The 20803-nt window shown below is 47.2% G+C and overlaps 1 protein-coding gene across 5 annotated transcripts; it reads right to left on the bottom strand.

Annotated features, from left to right (window-relative positions):
* Positions 1-9: 9 nt before the first annotated feature.
* On the bottom strand, positions 10-20731 carry RECQL (RecQ like helicase). Of its 5 annotated transcripts, XM_077340156.1 has the most exons (17): positions 20645-20689; positions 19162-19274; positions 17741-17849; positions 15680-15767; positions 14740-14934; positions 11732-11911; positions 10151-10257; positions 9367-9565; positions 8439-8605; positions 7660-7741; positions 7345-7493; positions 6784-6901; positions 4890-5028; positions 4305-4396; positions 2823-3039; positions 1796-1925; positions 10-881 (listed from the first exon to the last, which is right to left on the bottom strand). In XM_077340156.1, exons 4-17 carry the CDS (start codon positions 15696-15698, stop codon positions 714-716), a joined length of 1962 nt encoding a protein of 653 aa, XP_077196271.1. In that variant the 5' UTR covers positions 15699-15767; positions 17741-17849; positions 19162-19274; positions 20645-20689; the 3' UTR covers positions 10-713. The 5 variants fall into 5 exon arrangements, with proteins under 5 accessions (XP_077196271.1, XP_077196272.1, XP_077196270.1 ...); XM_077340157.1 differs by lacking the exon at positions 19162-19274 and having other exon boundaries at positions 20645-20731; XM_077340155.1 differs by lacking the exon at positions 17741-17849 and having other exon boundaries at positions 20645-20695.
* Positions 20732-20803: the final 72 nt, after the last annotated feature.

Here is a 20803-nt window from a genome sequence, read left to right on the forward strand (position 1 = left end):
TTTGCAAAACACCAGCTGGTACTTTTGATGTTCCGTAACTGAGGGTCACACACCTTTATTTCAGTATTTTGACCAACAAGGGTGGTAAACAAGAACTCCAGGTTGGAACCAATTTCATCTCTATGCCAGGGCTTCCTTCCCACATAGGTTCTGACATCCTTCAAAACTGGCCGAAATCCGTATACTCTCACCTACCTTTTCCATTGTTTAAAGAAATCAACTTAGAAGTTGGTAGCAGACTCAAAACTTCTAAATACTTTCTTCCCCGTTTGGAGAACAGCAGATGATAAATGTAGATTTTTCTGCAGATGGTTACAACCGTAAGGGAAAGTTTTTCCCACGGGGAGAGCGGCAGTTCAAAGCCTCAGTCCGACAAGCACTCTTACACTGGCAGCAGAAGCCAAATAAACTCTCTTCTATACATATTTTTAAAGCCCCACTGAAACTACCTCGAAATTTGCATTCCGGAGTCCACTGTAAAGTACACCGTTCATAAAACCGACAAGAAAAAAAAAAATCCAGCCATGATCTTTGTTGAAAGGCCTTCCCAATAGCAGCAACCACCTTGGAAGATGCAGGGGAGTGCTGGTCTCTTCTTGGTACGGTCCTTTCAATTCTTCTGGGCAAAGAGATGTTTTGGCTGAAAAACATACATCAGCTCTGGACCATTGCTTCAAAGGCAGATTTTGGTACCGTTACGGAAACCCACGTTCTCAATCTTCAATGATCATCAGCTCATCCTCCTCTTCTTCATCTGCTTGAAGTTTGCACTTTTTTGGTTGGACAGGAGAGGGTTTGCGCCTCCCTTCCTCTTTTTTGGGTGCGGTCTTCCGTTTCTCTCCACTCGGGCTTCCCCGGCTACGCTGTGGGGGTGACAGGACCTGGCAAGACAGAAGCATTCCTATTAAAACAGACAAATGCTTGTCTCCCACTGACTGTTTTGCCCTCTGGTCTTCTTTTGTCCTCTGGTCACCTCTTGTGTGGCCTTCTCTGGGATCGCTGCTTTTACACATCCCTGAGTCCAGCAGCCAGAGGAATACAGAGACTCCATTTAAAATGGAAATGGAGAATTACGGATCAGGCTCATGAGCGTTAAAATGCCACGGTGAAGGAAACAGCCAGGAAAGCTGTCCAGCGTGCTAGTCAAAGATCCAGTCTGTGGGTCTTCAAACCCAGACCAATGTTTGTATGACAATAACCCAGTTTTCCAGGCCACTTAACGATGCCCCTTGCAGTGTAGACTTGCTTGAGAATTGAATCAAATAGGCAGAATAGCCATATCGGAATCTCCCTCTGAAAAAGGTGAGTGTGGGTAAAAGGTGGAATTTGCTGCCAGAGGATGTAGCAATGGCCACAGGAATAAACCACTTTCAAAGGGGATTAGGTAGATTCATGGAGGATAAATCTTAGTGGTTGCTAGCCACGGTGACTGGGAGGAACCCTCCATATTCAGAGGCGCTGAACCCCTGAAATCCGGAACTAGGCGGCAAAATTGGGAAGGTCTTGGCCTCTAGGGCTGATTTCTCATTGGTCAGCAGGGGCCTAGCTCTCCGAATGTCCTTGGACTACAATTCCCATGAGCCCTGCCAGCAACATGCTGACAGAGGCTCATGGGAATGGTAGTCCATGGGCATCCACAGCTTGGCCAACCCTTGCAACTGGTAGAGGAAGTTGCACATTCTGTCTCACCCTCCGATAAGCAGACTTCTGAGAAGGATGGTTGAGCTCACAGCCTATAAAGCCAGCGTCAAACACCGCATGTATTTTGGGGAGCAGGGAGGGAGGATCATCTTACCTTTGTGCTGTTTTTGCTGTTCGTGACCACTTGCATAGTGATGACGTGTGCCTGGTTTTTCAGCAGATCAGCTCGGGGCCCGATCTTCACGTAGGAGATGGTTGCGAAGGCTGTGAAACTGAAGTCTTCCCTGCAAGAAATTCAGGTTGGGTTATGAAGAGGGAGGGGGATCGAACAGGAAGTCAAAGCACAGAGAAAGCAGAGTGAGTGACAGAGAGAAGCCAACAGTTAACGTGGTTTTGCTTAGAGACTGCATCAAGAAGAGTTGGTTGTTATATTCCGCTTTTCACTGCCTGAAGGAGTCTTAAAGTGGCTTACTAATACTGTCCCTTCCTCTCCCTACAATAGACACCCTGTGAGGTAGATGGGGCTGAGTGAGCTCTGAAACTGCTCTGTGAGACTAGTTTCTAACAGGATTATGATTGGCCCAAGATCATCCAGCTGACTGCCTGTAGAAGAAGAGCTGGTTCTTATATGCCACTTTTCTTTACCCAAAGGAGTCTCAAAGCAGCTTACAATCACCTCTCCTTTCACCACCACAGGGACCCTGTGAGGGAGATGAGGCTGAGAGAGCCCTGATATTCTGCTCAGTCAGAACAGCTTTATCAATGCTTTGGCGAGCCCAAGGTCACCCAGCTGGCTACATGTGAAGGAGAAGCGGGGAATCAAACCCAGCTCGCCAGATTAGAAGTCCGCACCCCTAACTACTATACCAAACTGGCTCTCTCACCAAGCCGGCTTTCTGTGGAGGAGCAGGGAATCAAATCTGGCTCACAAGATTAGAAGCCGTCGCTCTTAACCACTACACCAAGCTGGCTCAAAGGTAACACTGTGCTAAACAGCCCTTCAATGCCCAATTCTGTCTTAACCTTTAAAACGATCCTTCAAATTCCTGGGATTAAACCCAAGGCATTCTGCACACAAAGCCGTAGCCCTACCACTGAGCCACTGGCCCTTTTCAAAACTATGTACTGGAGGGCCATGCCACAAAGCAACGGATGAAACAACTGTCCATCTCTGTACTTACTTCAGATAGCGCTGCAGTATCAAATGGGCAACAATTCTCTCCAGCGTATCACGGGGACATCTGGGAGCGACGACATCGACTCCCAGTTTGGACAACCCCTTCCCCAGCCAGGCATCGACCAACTTCAGGGGAGTGAATTTCTCTTTTATGCGGTCCACATTCTTTAAGATGTTGACAAGGTCTTTGCAATGCCCGGTCACATCCATCTTCTCAACCGCTGAAGAGCAAGAGGAGAAAAACACAAACAAGAAGACATGAAAACCTGACCGAACATGAACGGCTGGAGGTATTAAAATGGGTACGGAATTCCATCTGTCCTCCAGAGATGATCCTTCTCCTCTCAGTTTTGCCTCCATCCCCCGGCACTCCATCCCCCGGCGTATAAGACGACCCCCCCACTTGGAGGCATGTTTTTCAGGGGGGAAAAGTAGTCTTATACGCCAGCAAATACTGTATTAATTTTATTTTATTAATTACATGTTTATATCCCCCCTGCTTTGTGGCTCAGGGCAGCTTAGGGCAGATATGCACAGTTCACAAATTCCATTGAAACTGGTACAGTACAAAGAAATTAAACATAGTAACTTGTATTAACATTATCACTGTTAACTATATAACCGTGTAATGCAAACTGATTGCTTGATGGGGTGGCTGGACTGAGGGGAACCTCCACATTCAGAGGCATTAATCCTCTAAATCCCAGAGCTGGGAGGCAACATCAGGGGAAGGCTTCGGCTTCTACACCCCATAACACAGAGTAACACAGAGTTTGGGACTGGAGAGGCCATTGGCCTGAGCCAACATGACTTAAGTTCTTATAAATGGAATGCTCTGGAGCAGTAATGCTCTGTAGTCTTGGCGCTTAGAGTAGCGATCCCCAACCTGTGGGCTGCGGACCACATGTGATCCGTCAACTAATTGGAGGGGGGCTGCAAAGGACGCCTTCTCCCCCCCCCCCCGGCTCTTTACAACACACTTCAGGTGTCCTTGTCTCCCATCACTCCCAGATGGGACTATCTCGTTGCAGAGAAACAAGCTCAGGGGTCCCGTTGATTTGTCATTGTCATGAGTTAAAATTTCCATGAAAATAAAATGTTCCTTATGTCCATTGTTGTGGCGTGTCTGTATCTTATTTTGAAGGGTTGTTTAAACATTACCATGGCGATCAGAGAGCGTTAGGGCAGTGGTTGAGAGTAGAGGAGTAAACCACCCCCCCACCGGGCCTCAGTAAAATTGTCAAGCATCGAGTGGTCCCCAGTGATAAAAAGGTTGGGGACCACTGGCTTAGAGGACCACAGCAGGAGGGCTTCTGGAGTTCTGGCCCTACTGGCGGACCTCCTGATGGCATCTGGGGTATGGCCACTTTGGGACACAGAATGTTGGACTTGATGGGCCCACTAGCTTGATCCATCCTGGCTTCTCTTATATCCTTACTCAGCAGCTGCTCCCATTCTGCTTTCCCTAAAAGTTTCAATCACTTACACTCCGTTCGACAACAGTTGTCGCACATTTTGTTACAGTTGGCCGAGTCCCAGGCTTCGTCAAAATGTTGAGCTATCAGCACCCGGCGACACCTGGAAAGAGAAGCACCCAGGTCAAGAGGTGGACGGAAAAGCACAGGCAGAGCAGCATGCGTTGGCTGAGCTTCAAAGCTGCTGAAAAGGCATGAAGTGGAGTTCCTTGGTAGAACTGTGGAAATCCATCAAGGACTTTTCCATTATGGGACCCCCAACAGGATGCCTGTCAATGCCATGTTAATCCGTTGCCTTCTTTCCTGGTGCCCGCTGAGAGCTTTTAGGAAGTATCTCTGGATCATCCTGAATAAATCCTAAATAAAATTGCCTTGTCTTGAGAAATGTTTACCTAGTGGCTTGAGGGGGGTGTTCTGAGTTCAGGGAGGAGAGATGAATCAGAACTTAAAAACAAGCCACTCTAAAAGCCCAGATGACTTAGGATTTAAAAGAAAAAAACAAACAGACACAGCAAGTTATTTTGAAAGCCACCCCTTTGCAAACACACAAAAGGCAAACGCAACTCACAAAGGCAGCGCATGCACAAATCACTCACCTGCTCACGTTGTGGCAATAGGAAACCATGTTGTACAACTTCTCCTGCCCAACGTTCTCCATCACCACCATGGTGCTGATTCGGAACATGTCCCCAAAACCGTAATATAAGATGCAATCGGCTTTCTGGTCGTCCCGACCTAGAATATTTAAAAAAAAAAAATTCTGCGCATGTGCTACTCTGAGAAAGCAGCTGCCCAGAATCTGCTCTTGGGGGAGGCTCTGGCCAATATCCCCAATAAGCCAACTTTGTTGAAGGAAACCTCTTTCTTTAGCACAACAAAACAAAATCGGAGTCCAGTGGCACCTTTAAGACCAACAAAGATTTATTCAAGGCGTGAGCTTTCGAGCTTTCAACTTAGTCTGAGGAAGAGTGCTTGCACTCAAAAGCTCACGCCTTGGATAAATCTTAGTTGGTCTCAAAGGTGCCACTGGACTCTGATTTTGTTTTGTTGTGCTGCTTCAGACCAACACGGCTACCCACTTGAATCTCACTTTATTTAGGAACCAGTGAAAACCAGATGTCATGGATCCATCCCTGGAATACAGGCCTTTCCTCCCTGGGGTGGCTCTTACAGCCTCCCTCTCCCCAGTACCTGCATTCTGAAACTCTTCCTGTTATCTCATGTGAGTGGAACTGCTGGGTCTTTTGTCAGGAATGCAGACGGCCTTTCCTGGTTGTTTGCACCGGGGTGTGAAGCTGTTTGAAATGTGGATTTGCTTTGTAGCTAGATAACTTTGCATAACGGTGAGAATCTGCTTGGCGGGTAAACCTCTCGGAGGAGGCAGGAGGAACTTGGATAAGCTCCAGAAGGTGGTCTTCAACAATGTACGGTCCGGGATAACAACTTCCTGTAGGCTTCCAATAAGGCTACTTTTACTCCTCTCTAAAATGGGCTGTGAGTCTGCTTTGGTGTTTTCAGTGGTGCACATGCTCAGAGCCAAAGAATCATCGAATTGGAAGGGACCTCCAGGGCCATCTAATTCATTCCCCGGTAGAAGGCAGTAGATCACAACTACCTGCCCACCACAGTGACACCAATTTCATGCAGTCTGGGCTGGAAGAACTTGCCTCCCAACCCCAAAGTGGTGACTGGCATTTCCCTGGGCATGCACAAAAGGGCCACCAGGGCCAAGCATGGGCACAATCCCTTCTGCCCACCCACTCACAATTGGCCTAAGTTCACAGAATCATGACACCGGACCGCTCCAGTTCTTCGCTAAGACTGAAGCATCTCTACAGAAGCATCCCTATATCAATGCATTCCCTCCTTGTCCCCCTGATTCCAGCTCCTGATGACACCTCCTCTCATCTCTTCTCTTGGCGAAACCAAACTAGCAACCCAGCATGGGCTCCAAGGACACGGAGATAATCTGTGTGGATTAACAGCCTGCTCCTCTGGGTGGATTGGCGGAGGCAGCTGACCCCAAGCTTGCAGCCCTCCCCTCCACCCTGGCCTGAACCCTCTAGGAACCAATCTTCACCACTACAGGTCTAAGGTAAAGGTAAAGGTATCCCCTGTGCAAGCACCGGGTCATGTCTGATCCTTGGGGTGACGCCCTCCAGCGTTTTCATGGCAGACTCAATACGGGGTGGTTTGCCAGTGCCTTCCCCAGTCATGACCGTTTACCCCCCAGCAAGCTGGGTCCTCATTTTACCGACCTCGGAAGGATGGAAGGCTGAGGCAATCTTGAGCCGGCTGCTGGGATTGAACTCCCAGCCTCATGGGCAGAGCTTTCAGACTGCATGTCTGCTGCCTTACCACTCTGCGCCACAAGAGGCTCTACTACAGGTCTAGGCAGGCACTAACAGCTAGACAGACTAAGGGAGTTACAACGGTCATGGCAAAAGGGTGTAAATACATGGTTTTGACAACATGGGGACTCGAGCATACCTGCACGGCCGCTCTCTTGGTAGTAGTTCTCCATGGACTTGCTCATCGAGTGATGGATGACAAACCGGACGTCCGGTTTGTCGATTCCCATCCCAAAAGCGACAGTGGCCACTACAACCTGGAAGGCAAGAGGCAGCGGAGTGTGACTCCCTTTCTCATACTTCCACATCTGCACATAAGGCCTTGTTTGGAATGCCGTGTTGGGTGCCCTCAAGGACCAGAGCTCTTTCTGTAGCCACCCTGGGACTGGCAGGGGCTTATGGGAATTGTAGTCCATGGACCTCTGGACAATCACCAGTTGGCCACCCCGATATAGATGAAACATTTTTGTCTAGAGCAGCCATTTAGTTGCTGTGCCCACCTGAACCATCTCAAGAGTACCAAAGGCACCTGTTGACTCAAAACGGTTGGAGGACCTCTCCTCTAACCACGATGCTCCATATAATGAAATTATATTTCATTATATTTCACTGATTACGGCAAGACAGACCGCAGATTTCATCAGTAAAGAAAATCAAAGCCCATTGTCAACGGAGGACTCCTCCCCATTGTGCACCTCACCTGGATGTCGTTAGCTGACCACCGCTTGTGAACTTTGCTCTTATCTTTGGGCTCCATGTTTGCGTGGTAAGTGCCGGCCTTGATCCCCAGCTTCTGCAGACTCATGGTGATCTGCTCCGCATCCTTCTGGGAAAAGCAGTAGATGATTCCTGGACCAAGAAATGAAGAGAGCGTTAAAATCAAGGGCTGGGGTTCCTATTGCCCATCCAAAGGAAGAACGAGGCTTTCTGAGACCCCGGAACGCATGTGGACGAGGGAGCTCACCTACTGGTACAATTGGGCTTTTACAGACCAGCCCTTAGAGTGCTCGTTCACCTGAGAGGCCGTTGTATCTTCCGTTGATGAGCTTAACGATGTCCTCGATTAAACTCTGAGCGTTCGAAGGCTTTTGCCGAACCTGCATGTGTTTAAAAAGGCATTAAAAAATGGAAAAAATAATTTTCGCTCATCCCTTCCTAGGTTCATCTTTGTGCGATGATATACACCAGGGGTAGTCAAACTGCGGCCCTCCAGATGTCCATGGACTACAATTCCCACGAGCCCCTGCCAGCAAACACAGGGCCAGGTAGAGTGTTCTACGCAGCGTGATCAGGGCCCTGCAGGACCTCAGACAGTTCCACTGGGCCTATGCTTGAGGCCTAGAAACATTGTCAAAAATTCTGGCCTCCCTAGTTTAAATGCTTAATATCCACCACTGATCACCAAGAGGGCACTTTACGTGCCTCTCTTTTGCTAAAGAGGAGAAGGCCCTTCTGGAATTGGTAGGGGTTTTTTAATTATTTGGATTTTATATATCAATTTTATTGTTTGATTGTTTGATATGTGAGCCACCCGGAGCCTTCAGGGAAAAGCAGCATATAAATGTAAAAATAAATAAGAAATGACCCTTGGTTGTCTTCTCTTCCAAATACTAACCGAAGCCGACCCTGCTTAGCTTCCAAGGTCTAACAAGAACAGGCTAGCCTGGACCATACAGGGCAGGGTTTAGTACGGTTAAATCAACAAATTCCCAGTAGCAAGCAGAACCTCTTGCCCCCCTGCTGCCCCTGGCTCTAGCCCACTCATCAGGAGAAGCAACATAGCAGCAGGCGTACCTCGTAGTACAGATTGGGCCGGTTGAATGACGCAGTGAAGGTGATGCACTTCTGAACGCACAGGATCTTCTGCGCGTCCTGCAGGACGTGGCTCGTTGCGGTCGCAGTCAGCCCGATCAACGGCACGGTGGGAAACTGACGCTTTAAAATGCCAAGCAACTTGTAATCTAAATGATAAGTGAACGACATTAGGTGAATAAAGTACAATCGCAATAATAGCGTGCTGTCAATATGCAACTGACTTATGGCGATCCCTTTGGCTGTGAGGCTTTCAAAGCCAGAGATGCATCGAAGGGGTTTGCCAACATGGGTGGCCAAAACTGTAACTCTCTTGGTGTCCATGGACTACAATTCCCATGAGCCCCTGCTAGCATGTCTGGTGGGAATTGTAGACCATGAAGATCCAGGGAGCCACATTTTTGCCAACCCTGGATTAGAGGCTTACCATAATGATACTTTATATTCTCGGAAAAAACTGCATTTGAGCAAAAAAACCAAAAAGATATATCCATTTTATTAAGGCCACAAGGGCAGATTCTGTCGGAATAAGGCCTGTTCTGAAATCTCCCCTGCAGAACCACTAAGAGTATAATATTCAATCGTGCAAATAAGAAAGCTCGGCTGTTTCGTGGAATAAATTTAGAGTCCAGTGGCAAACATACCTTGAATAAAACGTTGGTCTTAAAGGTGCCACTGGACTCTAAATTTGTCCTGCTGCTTCAGACCAACATGGCTACCAACTTGTAGCATGGGATAGTAAGGTAGGACATATGGAGGGGGGGTTAAATATTGGGCCATCCCTGCTAGTGGCTTTCCCCCTTTGTTATAGGTGATCTTTGGTTTCCTCGATAACAGGTTCAAGAGAAGCAGACAAGATTCCCCAATCAGTGGAACATGTGACATTCCTCCGAGGGAGGGGGGGGGTTACCAGGCCGGAAGTCGTGTCCCCATTGGCTGCAGCAATGGACCTCGTCCACCGCGATGCGCGTCAGCCTTCCTGCTTGGTACGCTTTCTCCAACTTGGACATGAACATCTTGCTCTTGGCGATCTTCTCTGGAGTCACGTAAACCAGTTTGAGCTGGGAACTGGGAGCCAACATTTCAGCGTGGACCCACTTCACGTGCTCCTGTTCAGACGAAAGGGGGGGTGTTGAAATCACAGTGAGAAGAACAAAGCATTGTTTGCGCCTGCAGTTGATTAGAAAAGCAATGAATATTGCATTCGTTATGGGGTCGCATCCACAATCACACCTCCTGGGCAGACAGCTAAGGGAGCAATAAAGAGAGCCAGCTTGGTGTAGTGGTTAGGAGTGCGGACTTCTAATCTGGCGAGCCGGGTTTGATTCTGCGCTCCCCCACATGCAGCCAGCTGAGTGACCTTGGGCTCGCCATGGCCCTGATAAAGCTGTTCTGACCGAGCAAGAATATCAGGGCTCTCTCAGCCTCACCCACCCCACAGGGTGTCTGTTGTGGGGAGAGGAAAGGGAAGGTGACTGTAAGCCACTTTGAAGACTCCTGGTAGAGAAAAGCAGCATATAAGAACCAACTCTTCTTCCTCTTCAGTAATATGAGAGCTCTCTCAGCCTCACCAAACCTCCAAAGCCCACACTAATGAACTGAAGGCCCCCGGCCCCCAAAGCAATGGCAAAATGCCGAGAGGTGACATCCAAATTTGGCAACCAGCCCCTGCCACGCTTGTCAAGGAGCCGTACCTTGCTGCTAGAGGCGTTCAGCAAAGTTGCAGAAATCCCCAGCTGTTCCAGGACCATCAGTTGATCTTCCATAAGTGAGATCAGAGGACAGATCACAAGAGTGAAACCTAGGAAGCAAAACAGTCCCTTGAATCCGCTACCCAACATGTTCGACGTTCCAACTCTTAACAGCACAGCCGGACTCTCTGCTCATGACACGCTATTAAGAACCCACATTTTAAAGCAGTTCACGGCACTTTACAGGGGTTCATGGATGGAGCAGAAAGTAGGAGTTTAAAGAGACTCAGAGTCCCTTTTAACTCCTGCCTTCTGTTCCTTCAAAAGCTGCAAAAACAGCTGAGTTGCAAAAAGCAAGGTGATCCCCCCCCCCCCACTACTCAGATGCTTTGGGGGCTTTCTACAAACACCATTTAAAGGAAATGTGGTCCCTTTCAATTGTGTTTGCAGGGCCACTAACTACTTACCCGTTCAGTTCACGAATAAACCTCCCGGTTTAATTCCTGGTTCGGTTAATGGGTCTATCAAGAACCACCAACTGAACCGGATCACATGATCCTGGTTCCCACCCATTCCTAGTTCCCACAAAGCAACTGCACTAAACAGCCCAACAATTGAAACGTACTCCAACTGCTAACGCAATAGAAATGCCTTCCCAGTTCACAATGGATCTTAAAACATTCCTACATTTTTCATGCTGTATTTCAAGCCATGGCAACAGAAAACAAGTGTGTGCTGTTGCGGGCACATGCTCTCTTATGGCAAGTGGGGAATAACCATAGAAATTGGATTTACATGGAGTCAAGCCAGCGGCCACTGCCAATTCTGACTGGTCATATTGCTCCAAGGCCTCTGACAAAGGTATTTCCCAGAGGCAACCCACCTTCCCTTTGCTCAGGCAAAATGGGAGGAAGAGAGGGGGAGTGGTGAAGAGCCTCTGATTGGCCTTCCCCCACTGAGGGCCAATCAGAGGCACCCCTGGTGCTTCCCAACGGCACGCCAGCTCTTCTGAGTGGCCCTGGGGGGGTAGGGCCCGCCCCGCGAGGGCCAATCAAAGGGCCAGCACATCATTTGAAGCACAGTTATGATTTTATTTGCCGTGATGATAATTTAAAAGCTGAATTAGAGTTCATGAGCCGCTTAGAGAACAAGAAGATTTGGGGGAAGAGGAAGCTTTCGAGTGTCCAAGCTCCCTCACCAATTTCAATTATTTAGCAACAGACTATTGTCACTAGTAAGAGCCTCTTGTGGCGCAGAGTGGTAAGGCAGCTGTCTGAAAGCTTTGCCCATGAGGCTGGGAGTTCAATCCCAGCAGCCGGCTCATGGTTGACTCAGCCTTCCATCCTTCCGAGGTCGGTAAAATGAGTACCCAGCTTGCTGGGGGGTAAACGGTAATGACTGGGGAAGGCACTGGCAAACCACCCCGTATTGAGTCTGCCATGAAAACACTAGAGGGCGTCACCCCAAGGGTCAGACATGACTCGGTGCTTGCACAGGGGATACCTTTACCTTTACCTATTGTCACTAGTGTGGCTAGCAAGAGCAGCATGCATGAGGAAAAGCCAAACGCTTGTAAGTGCATACCGTCAGAAGACACTGCTGGTAGCTGGTAACACAGACTCTTCCCACCGCCAGTCGGCATGACGAGGAACACGTCTCTTCCAGCCATGGTGACATTGATGGTTTCCAGCTGCAGAGCCCTGAACTTCCGGAGCTTAAAGCTCTTCTGCAACTCGCTTCTGATCTTCTCGGACCACGAAAAATCTGGGATCGGAAAGGAACACGTCGAGACAAAATGAGCCTTCCTCTGGACAGCATAAAGTATTTCCTGAACGTTTTTCTGAATTTGTAATAACCTCTCCCCCAGATTGTCAGAGGAGATACTGTCAATGACCATCTGTCAGCTAAACCTACTTAGTTTGGCATGCTTAGGAGATGTCTGCTCTGAATGCAGCGAGAAGAGACTGACCAAGGCTACCCTGTAGATACAAAAACTTCAGTTCTCCATCCACTGAACTCAGGCATTCTCAACCAGGGTAACTCCAGTTGGAAGGGATTTAACCTGAAAAATATATATATATTTAAAAAATAACTAACCCTAGGAGGAGTTACGAGGATCGAGCACCTTCCTGCTCATCTGTCTGCTCTGCAGAGCTTTGCTGAATTCACAGCCAATGGGAAAGTAGCGGTAGGGAAGAGCAGAATCTGCCGCACGCCCCCATTGGCTCCTCCCAATCCCCACCCCCTCAAAAGTTCTTCTCAGAGCCCTGCCTGCAAGAAAATGGCTGGAGGAATTTTAACTGAACAAGCCAGAGAAAGTAATGAAAAGGAGTCTTTCCAATGACCCCCTTCAAAATAAGCCTAAAAACTGCAGTGCCTCATATCTCAACAGCAGTGGCAACCTTCTCCTGTGACTAAGATTGTGATCTTAAGAAGGTTTAAAGCTGCATTGTTTTTTAATGGGGCTCTCTGCCAGGAATCCTCCAAATTGCAGTTAGGTGCTGGATTGCAGACTGGATCCTCCAGACTTCTTGATTCAAGGGAAGGCTTCTTCCACTGCAGGAAAGATCCTCTGCTGAATCGAACGGGATCCAGCCTGTCAAGCGCAATAGCTTGAGGCAGAACTTGTCAGATTTTGTAAGATGGAATTATTCCACCAGGCCTACGGTTGAGGCCTAAAACCATCTGCCTCCCTGTTGGAATTTGCCAGCCAACCGCGCTGGACCATCGTTGAAAGCCCCCTCTTTGTCTCTAGGAGAGCAGGCAACTGTTATGTTATAATTTAACATATGCATTGAAATCATAGAATCAAAGAGTTGGAAGGGGCCACACAGGCCATCTAGTCCAACCCCCTGCTCAACGCAGGATCAGCCCTAAGCATCTTAAAGCATCCAAGAAAAGTGTGTATCCAACCTTTGCTTGAAGACTTCCAGTGAGGGGGAGCTCACCACCTCCTTAGGCAGCCTATTCCACTGCTGAACTACTCTGACTGTGAAATTTTTTTCCTGATATCTAGCCTATATCGTTGTACTTGAAGTTTAAACCCATTACTGCGTGTCCTCTCCTCTGCAGCCAACAGAAACAGCAACCTGCCCTCCTCCAAGTGACACCCTTTCAAATACTTAAAGAGGGCTATCATGTCCCCTCTCAACCTCCTTTTCTCCAGGCTGAACATTCCCAAGTCCCTCAACCTATCTTCATAGGGCTTGGTCCCTTGGCCCCAGATCATCTTCGTTGCTCTCCTCTGTACCCTTTCAATTTTATCTACGTCCTTCTTGAAGTGAGGCCTCCAGAACTGCACACAGTACTCCAGGTGTGGTCTGACCAGTGCCGTATACAATGGGACTATGACATCTTGTGATTTTGATGTGATGCCCCTGTTGATACAGCCCTAAATGGCATTCGCTGATTCTGTGAAGGTTCAAGGGGATGGCGGGTTGCAGTAGATAAGCAATAGCATTCACCATTTATGTTTATTTATGTTTTCTTTAACTGTAGACTACCCTGAGTCCCACAAGATGGGGCAGTTGATAACGATAACAATAACAACAATAATTTCCTTCAGCTTTCTGAAACACCTCAGGAATCTTGGAGCCAGACTTATCCGCTGACTCCTGTCTTATCATAACGTGACCAAAGTTCACATCCTTACTGTCGATGCGTTGCTATTACAAAACCTAACCCTAAACACGTTGCCGTTTGTCAGTTTTTTTAAAAGCTAAAATATAAGCTTTATGTTTATATTCCCAAGTCAGCCAATTCCAACCGGCTGGTGATCCCTGGCCTCAAGGAAGCAGATCAGGCCTTCACCAGGGCCAGGTCGTTCTGTCCTGGCCACTACTTGGCGGAATGAGCTCCCGGAGGAGATCTGGGCCCTGACAAAGCTAGTGCAGTTCCGCAGGGCTTGCAAAACGAAGCTCTTCCGCCAAGCATTTGATTGAGACCAATGAAACTTCAACAGCCCTTGGTCCCTCCTGAATCCCCCCCCCCCTTTATGACCAATCTCCAGATTACGGTTGAATTAATAAAGCAAAAATTAAATGTCGCATGTTATCCATATTACTGTTGTTTGATTGATGCAGTCACCACACTGTATATGTATTACTGCTTTCATGTTCTCTGTGGACTGCCCCCAAGCCACAAGGTTTAAATAAGAATAAATAAATAAGTGGTGTAGCTTTCTAAATAAGTATATGGCAACCCTGGCTGCCATCGCAACAAAAAGCTAACTGCTACCCCTCGCCTAAATAAGCACTGCACTTCTACAGAAAGTCACCACTTACTGAAAATTCTGACTGCTGAAAGACTAGGTCAAGGGTAGTCAAACTGTGGCCCTCCAGATGTCCATGGACTACAATTCCCATGAGCCCCTGCCAGCGAATGCTCATGGGAATTGCAGTCCATGGACATCTGGAGGGCTGCAGTTTGACTACCCCTGGACTAGATGCTGCAATGGAATGACTAGGCACCATGGGGGCTGGGATTTGTCACACTGGATTTAATGCCTGTTGAAATATACACTGCCCAGAGTTGGACTTCCGAGATTGGTAGTCTGTAAATCGAATCTAATAAATAAATCCCATCTTGCAGACCTTCCTTGTTCCAAGCGACGGCTGTCGAGTCTGTGTCTTTACTCCCCCCGCTCTCTGCGTCAGAGCACTGCTTTATTTTCTTCTTCAGCACAGTCTTCTTCTGAAGAAGTTCCTGCTGGCGCTCCAGAAGTTCTTGAACCTGGATCTCCACGGCCTGAAGCTCACTGTCCACAGAAGCCAGTTCCTCTTGCAGCACTAAAAGAGAAAAAAGATACGATGTTTCACTAACAGGCCTCAAGCAGTGGCTGGACACGTATCCTGGATATATGGTCATATCACTCAGTGTCTAACAATTTAAAAAATATACAAAAAGTTAATTAACTCCCACCCATTCAGTAAACCTTTCCAGGAACCCCAAGGTTTCATGACAAGGTTGAGAAAGCCTGATCTATACATTCCAACCCCTCTGAATAAGGTGGTGATCCCCACGCATGCTGCAGATAATTGAACTTCTGTGATTCCTAGCCTCTTTTTCTGGACCCCTGCCCTTTTCTTTTCTATGGCTTTACTCTCATGTTGACACTTCCACACCAATCCAGAAAGTTCTCATGTTGACACTTCCACACCAAAACATAAGTTCATCCATTCAAACAGCACAACTTTCCCATTTCTTGTAAACTGATACACCAGATGGTGGCAGCAGCCAGGGGACTGGATGAGCAGTGGGAAGTCATGGGGGGAAAAATCCCCACTCAGCTAGGAAAATAAGCACTGGATGACCACAGGCCAGTCACACTTTCTCAATCAAGTCCACCCTGCAGGATCATGGGAATATGCAGCTAGGGAAGGAACCACATACGCCAACACCACTTCTTGGGAGGAAGGGGAGGGGGGATGGACAAAAAGCTACAGAATGAATTTACTGTTTCCACAGAGATAACACAGGCTGTTGGTTGGTTGGCCTTGTGCCGCGTAACCTGGGGCTGAAGAGCTGGGTTACCAGAAAGAGTGGTTGTCATCTTCAACGTCCAAAGGCACTCTGCTAGATGAGCGAGTATTGTCCAAAGCAATTCTTTAGCAGATTCTTTCTAAAAAGAGAACATTTGGAAGGATAATTTAAAAACACTGGAAATATATAAAGAAACACTTGCCTAGTCATAAGCAATATTTAAAACTCTCTAGAGAAGGGGTAGTCAACCTGTGGTCCTCCAGATGTTCATGGACTACAATTCCCATGAACCCCTGCCAGTATTTGCTTTAGAGCATCACTGCCATCCTGAAAGACAACCAATCTCCTTTGCCTAGGCATATGCCAGTGTTGTCCTTATTTATTTCATTTACACCACGCCCTGACCTGGATAACCCAGGCTAGCCCGACCCCACCAGATCTCAGAAGTTAAGCTGGGCCAAGCCTGTATTTAGTATTTGGATGGGAGGCCTTCACAGATTTCGGTTGGTATTTCCTCCAAGGAACACTAGGGGTCATGACACAGCAGCAGGAAATGGCGAATCACCTCTGAACATCCTTTCTTACATATATACATTCAAATGACTCCACTGATCAGGATATTATGCACACAGGGGCCAGAATATATCTTTTTTATGTAGAGGAGCCAATTGGCCATACCGATTATTGTATGCTAGTTTTATTTGATGCCTGACCATTAATGGCCGTAGTGCTGAAACGCCTCTGGTCAGTGGAGGCACTGGGAAGCATAAATGTATTGATTTTATTGAGGCTATGCTAAAAGCCTTGGCTTTTTTAACTCAATTAATAAATATTAGTACAATATATTTTTGAATTTGTGTTCCACCCTGTATAGGCTGAAGTTCATTTTCCTTGAGTTGACCCTTTTAGGTTCTTGACTTTTGCTTGGGTCAGGATATTTTCTCCTTCTTGCTTTGGACAGATGGGAGAACTCCACCTGGGTCTTCCAGATACTAATCGATACTCAAACCACTACAGCGTCCTGGCTCTATGGAGCCAACAGCTGACCGGAGTGGGCAGATCACTCAAGACGCAATAGGGATATTCAGAGTTTCTCAGTCTTAGCCACCCTGCAGGGCTGTTGTGAAAATGAAATGGAAGACTGGGGAATAATGTACGCCACATCCAGCTCCTTTGAAGAAAGCCAGGGCGAGTCAAATAAACACCTGCGTGCCCTTCACTGCTTCCCGAAAAACGTTTTGATGGGCATCTTTGGACGGTTATCACAACCAGAAATTCCAGTTGGAGTTTCCTTGATTTGTCATTGCGTTTGTGTGCATGAAATGACCCTATGCTGAATTAGAGGGACTGACGGGACCAGTGGTAGAATGTCTGCTTGGTATGCACAAGGTCCCAGTTTCAGTCCCTAGGCGGCTCCAGCTAACGGGAGCGGGTAGGAGATAAGGTGACAGTCCTTTGCTCGAAACGCTGGAGAAGAACTGCCAGTCAGAGTTGACAGTACTTAATAGACTAACAGTCTGATTCAGCATGAGGCAGCTTCACATGTCTTCAAACACACAATCGATGCAAACTAGCGGCAGCTTGCCAGGATCTTAGGTAAAGGTCTTTCACATCACCAGGTGTTCTGGAGGTGGAACCAAGGACCTTCTGCATGCAAAGCAGGTGATACTCTGCCACTAATCCTCACAGACATTAACACTTCTATCTTCCCAAAATATACATGGGCCACCAGAGGGCACCATGCATTTCAAGAAAGAGAGAAATATGGGGAAATACAGCCAATGATAATCTGCTGTATTTGGTTGTGACACAGTCTACTGATGTAACAGAATTGATTTTTGCTATATATTCCCTGTCATGTAAGAAGATCATAGCCTGACAAAGTGTGCTTGCACTCAAAAGCTCACGCCCTGAATAAATCTTTGTTGGTCTTAAAGGTGCTACTGGACTCTGATTTCAGGGTGGTGTAGTAGTTAAGAGCAGTGGCTTCTAAACCAGAAAGCTGGGTTTGATTCCCTGCTCCTCCACATGCAGCCAGCTGGGTGACCTTGAGTTTGTCACAGCCCTGTCATCACACAGCTGTTCTTTCAGAGCTCTCTCATCCCCACCTACCTCCCAGGGTGTCTGTTGTTGGGAAAGGAAGGGAAGGCAATGGTAGGCCACTGTGAGACTCCTTCATGCAGTGAAAAGCGGGAGATAAAAGCCAATTCTTCTTCTATCACTAAGGATACACAAAAATCTAGTTATCTCTAAGCAATCAGAATAGGAAAAAAATAACATACCATTGAAGTTACACCCTCCCCGAGATCCATGACTGCTGTGCCTCCCCATGGCATCAAATGATAAGGCCTGCGGGCACCAAGATCCTCAGACTGGTATGAAAGCGCACTGAGTAGCTGCTGAAACATTCATGCAACCGTTTCTGAATGCCATGGATAAACACTGCCATCAGAAAGAAAGGCGCTCCCCAGTTTTTGAATATCTTTCGCTGTCAACATTTTGCTACTGCTGCCAACGGTGCAAAAGATCAAAGGTAAAATCCTACGCAGAGCTACCTTTGTCTAAATCCTCTGAAGTCAACAGGTTTGGAAGGATATCAAACTCAGTTTAGGACTGCACTGTAATCCAGGAGGGCAACAGAACAGATGCCAAAGAACAATCTGCTTCACTTAACCAGTCCAGCACAATTTCCTGTGCTGAAGGCAAAATACTCAGTGCCCTCTTAGCCATCCAGCTCCCAAACTCAACTTCTTCAGAACAATGATATGTGACAATTATAAGAATATTTAAAAACACCGCACAGAGCTAAACAAAACAAATACGAATAAACCCACAGCAACCTAAGTTATGCAGGGACTGTAAAGTAGCACTGTTCCACCAAGCCTATGGTAGAAGTACAAGGAAATTACATTTTATGGGCCGCCCTCCTTCCTTCCACAGATCGTCCCACCACTGAAAAAGTGGCTGAAAAATACATTATGATAGAGTGCTAGCCGTTGATCACTAGCATTGACAGTTTTATTTCTCATATATGTCTTTGTGAACTACAATTGAATTTGAGGAGTCTGATTGGTTGGTTTAGCAAAGAATTATCATATGGCTGTATTTGGATGCTGTGACACAGTTTACTAATGTGACAGGATTAACTTTTGCTTATATATTTCCACTGTCATGATGGTCAGTTTATGGTCTGACAAAGAGTGCTTGCCCTCGAAACCTCACGCCTTGAATAAATCTCTGTTGGTCTTAAAGATGCTACTGGACTCTGATTTTATTGTGCTACTTCAGACCAACATGGCTACTCATTTGAATCTATCATTATGCTACAAGTGTGTCTTCCAAGCAGGGAAGGGAGATGTTTCAAAGGGCAAAACCCTATAAGGTCAAAATGGTTCCATCTTTTCTGTCCCTCCTCTGCTTTGGAACTCCACCCCAAATCAAGAACCTTCACAGCAGCAATCTGCCTTTTAAAAAGACTCCTGTTCCTTCAACAGCTGTGAAGGAGAAATAATTACGAGTGTCACTTCTCTTACCTCTCCATCATGACAGCATGACCAAGAAGGTGAATCTGTCCAATTCTTAATCTGGCACATTTTCATGCTTCCCTTTCTCCAAAGAGTTCAGGGCAATTTACATGCAGGTTACTCTGAGTGAATGCCTTATATGTAATCATCTTGGTCAGTATTGTCTACTCAGACTGGAGCAGTTTTCCATGGGCTGAGGCAGAGGTCTTTCACGTCACTTACAGTCTGATCCTTTGCACTGGAGATGCCGAGGACTGAACTTTGAATGTTTCGAAAGGCCCACCCTTAAGGCTTTCCCAGCCCTTCTGTGACTCTCCTAACCACTGCATCACACTGAACCTCCATTCTACCCAGCAATAATATATCCCATTTATATGATAGTTGCTGAATATCACACTTACAATATTAATTTTAATGGGGTTTTATTGTCTGTGAGGTTTTTGTTGTGTAACCCACCATGAGCCGGCTTGCCGCGAGTGACAGGAAACAAGTCTAATTAACAATAAATTATTATTATTATTCGCTCTTTGGCTGTACAATGCCTCGGAAGTACTTACAGCAATACACAAAAAAAAACATGCTTAAATCCTGAATAGCATGCACTAAACCTTAAGTGTAATTTCAATCTATCTGCAGTGCAGAAATAGCCACCCTTTATTATAGAGGACCTATATCATTCTAATTATATGATAAGTAACAGTGCTCAATATATTACATTGCTGGCTTTATTTTGAACAGTCAGCTGCCTTGAATGAATGACAGAAAGGCAGATGCCACAGAGCCAGAAAACCACAACCCTGTTTGCCCTCAACATTTTTCCATTTTGCTCAACTGGGAAGCTGCCTAGGTGACCTTCAACTAGTTTCTCTCTAGGGCTGCAAACAGGCCTGGAAGGGGGGGGGGGGAATCCCGTCTCTTGAACAGAGTCTTGACAAGATGTTATTGCCCAAGTGATGCAGTGGATTCCCCTGTCATGTAGCATTGCCAGCTCTGGGTTGTGAATTACCAACAAATTTTGACCTCAGCAAGGCATAATGCCACAGAGTCCACCCTCCAAAGCAGCCATTTCCTCTGGGGGAACAGATCTGTTACCTGGAGATCAACTGCAGTAGTGAGGGATCTGCAGTCCTCACCTGGAGGTTGGCAGACTTTCTGCCACGGAAAGCTTCCTCTGCCCATTCCCATGTAGTCAGCCTCTTTCAAAGGGACGGGGCATTTTGCTACAGAGAAATCGAGCAGGGGGTTGGGCTAGATGGATGCATGGAGGAGGGGGTTGGACTAGATGGCCTTTATGGCCCCTTGCCCGTCTAGTATGCTACAATTCTAAGTTGGCAAATCTCCCTCTCTCAGCCTACCCGCCTTCGTGGGGATGTGAAGGGCCAAAGCAGGGGAAGAGAGACTCACAGCTACATGCCCGGAATTGACACAAAACCGACCCCGTGAGTCAAGGTACACTGCTCCCGGACATGGAGGCTCCACTCATCCGACCTACCTGACAACCGGCGCTACCTTTTCTCTTTCTTTCCTTCCCAGCCCGCGTAGAAGTTTGTCCCGCCCCTTCCTTTCGCCGGACGAACCAATCAGCGGCCGCCTCCTCTTATCCCCGCCCATTTCCTTCTCTCGCTTCAGCCAATCAGCAGCTCGCCGGGCG

This window comes from Paroedura picta, chromosome 5 (assembly GCF_049243985.1).
Source record: "Paroedura picta isolate Pp20150507F chromosome 5, Ppicta_v3.0, whole genome shotgun sequence".
NCBI classification, from domain to species: Eukaryota; Metazoa; Chordata; class Lepidosauria; order Squamata; family Gekkonidae; genus Paroedura; species Paroedura picta.

What these genes read in the sequence shown, in the direction of transcription:
- RECQL (XM_077340155.1), bottom strand. Translation starts at nt 19,227, where the DNA reads ATGAAAATGTGCCAGATTAAGAATTGGACAGATTCACCTTCTTGGTCA. An exon ending in GATGACAACCACTCTTTCTG is followed by an intron (nt 14,935 to 15,679) that starts GTAACCCAGCTC and finishes TTTCTCTTTTAG; the next exon opens with TGCTGCAAGAGGAACTGGCT. An exon ending in CGTCGCTTGGAACAAGGAAG is followed by an intron (nt 11,912 to 14,739) that starts GTCTGCAAGATG and finishes TTCCGATCCCAG; the next exon opens with ATTTTTCGTGGTCCGAGAAG.